The sequence below is a fragment of the Mus caroli genome, chromosome 1 (assembly GCF_900094665.2).
Source record: "Mus caroli chromosome 1, CAROLI_EIJ_v1.1, whole genome shotgun sequence".
Lineage (NCBI taxonomy): Eukaryota > Metazoa > Chordata > Mammalia > Rodentia > Muridae > Mus > Mus caroli.
The window spans coordinates 47,124,769-47,127,245 of record NC_034570.1 but is presented as its reverse complement, the minus strand read 5'-3'; the positions used below and the strand labels follow the sequence as shown (position 1 = coordinate 47,127,245).

The window sequence follows — 2,477 nt, the reverse complement described above, 5'->3', positions numbered from 1 at the left end:
CCAATAGCCTTCAGCTCATTAAACTAAGTGACCCTGACTATGTTAGGACTCTGGAAAACTGTATCCAGTTTGGAACTCCTGGTATGTAAGATGAGTAACAAGTGCAGGTGTGGAAATGCCCAGACAGAGCACAATAAGCACACACTTTGTAACTGTGTTTTGAAAACATCTGTGTCAGGCTTGCTGTTTTGTTTTTTGGGATTTTTTTGTGGTTTTTTTTGAAGACAGGGTTTTTCTGTGTAGCTCTGGCCATCCTTGAACTCTTGTCTTAGAACTGTAGAGCAGGCTGGCCTTGAACTCGAAGATCTACCCTCTTCTGCCTCCTGAGTGTTGGGGTTAAAGGTGTGCCCCGCCTCCACCTGATTTGTCAGATTTGTTATTAAGTGATGCCGTGGGTGAACTCCCATTACTTATTAATAATCAAACGAGGACCTCCCAGACAGTAAACCTCTAGAAGACGGAGTTACAAAGTACAGTTGCGGGGCTGCCTCTAAGTTGGCTGTTTTAATTTGTATCTACCTGCTTTTCTTCAGTTTTCGTTATTAATCTTGTAGAGTTAAAAAGCCTACTCGATATTGCTATGCCAAGCATAGTTGATTACAACAGTTAGTTTCATTTTCTGTTTCTTCTTGAATTATGCTACAAAAGCGCCAGGGAACTTGAGCAGATTTTGTGTGTCTAACTATCATCTGGCATTTGCAATGGAGAAATTAGAAAAATGACAAGAATTGTCTTAAATCAAGGTCTTGTGCAGGTGGCACACTTGCCAAAACAAAATGCATCTTGCTTGCAGTCTGCACTAATTGGGTCCTATTTTAAACCTGTGTAACTTATCAAACTTAGCCAAATAAAGACAAGCACTTATGAAACCATAGCATATGTAGCTGAAGAAGAAGTTCCTCAGGTCCCTCTTGCTGTAAGAGCTGTATAGCTCCAATGGACATAACAAGCATGCTGGCAGTCCCATAACATCGATGTTTATTTGTTAGTAATAAGCTTGCTTTCAAGTTTTAATTATAATTTGAGAATTTTAGTGTAAGCATGAAATGAAAAAATCTAAAATCTAAATTTATTTTTAAGACTTTGTCCACAGACATGCAAACACACATGTGGTATTTCTTTCTATGCTATTTTTGAATTTTAAACTTTTAAATTCACATTAAATTGACACATAAATGTACACAATTATGCTATGCTGTGCAATGTTCATACACATACATTCTGCCAAATCTTGGAAAACGTATTTATATCCTTAAACATCATTTTATATGGTAAAAAATTCAAAGTCCTTCTAACTTTTTACAACAGTGTATATTACATTATTTATAGTTACTTCAGTATGACATAGAACAACTTGTATCGTGGTGAGGTAGGAGCTACACAAAAAGGGAGCCATAATCTCTACTCTTCAAATATATTGCTTGTGTGAGTCAGAATCATTCATATATTAAATAATAAAGACAGAAAGTGAGAATCCCTCACAGGAGGACCAGTGAACTGAGTTTCTCCTACATAAGGACGAGAGTGGTATTCTGGGTTGGCCCTTTAGTTCTGAATCCAGAGTCTCTGCCTTTGCCATTTAGTGTTTAATTCAATAACTCAGTTTCCTCACTTACACATTAGCTGTGTAATGTGAGGGAGAAATTACTTATTATTTATTGTATAATTAGTATCAGATGACTGCTCAGTCTATAAGGTTTTGTCAGTGGTATAGCTTGTGTTGGCTTTTTTAATTACTGAGGATCACATCCGGGGCTTTATCACATTGTTTCAGAATGCAGTAAGTGGCTTACTTATAATATATTAAAATATAATGAGAAAGCCATAGGTGATGCTCTGTGTGAATTCAGAAATTCCCAGGGAGAATTTCTAGACAGAATTGTCACTTTAAGTTCTTCAAGCAATTGAAATTATTTAATTTAAATATTAAAATGTTTGGTATGATAAAAGTAAAATGGAGAGTATCATCTGCTTGTCATTCTTGACATTTTTTTGAATCTCAGTTATAGAATTTGATGTTTAAATTTCATAATTATAGGCAGGTAATAGAAGTGAACTATCTAATGCTTTTAAAATTATGCATCCTAATCATGGGAGAGAAAGACTACCTTGGGCATCTTAAACATCCATCAGTGAGATGCAACATTAAAGAACAGAGGACTGCAGGGCATAGTGTACACGGTGGGGCGAGCAACATTGTACAGACCTTTAAAGATGTTTCTTATATACTGTGAACCAGACATAAATAGGGTTCTGTGTTTTATCAACAAAAGTTGGAATCCCACTGTAGCTCTTACCATGTCATTTATTAAGAAGGCAGGTGAAGCCGGGCACCTTTAATCTCAGCACTTGGGAGGCAGAGGCAGGTGGATTTCTGAGTTCGAGCCCATCCTGGTCTACAAAGTGAGTTCGAGGCTCGAGGCCAGCAAGGGCTATACCGAGAAACCCTGTCTCAAAAAAACCAAACCAAAAAAAAA

The 2,477-nt window shown here is 36.9% G+C and overlaps 1 protein-coding gene across 1 annotated transcript in view; it reads left to right on the top strand.

Annotated features, from left to right (window-relative positions):
• LOC110295232 (dynein heavy chain 7, axonemal-like) overlaps positions 1 to 2,477 on the top strand; it is a 151,034-nt gene that overhangs the window by 101,102 nt on the left and 47,455 nt on the right. Inside the window, exon 17 of the mRNA XM_029475280.1 lies at positions 8 to 81. Coding sequence (XP_029331140.1) covers positions 8 to 81 — 74 coding nt within the window. The remainder of the gene's footprint in view (positions 1 to 7; positions 82 to 2,477) is intronic.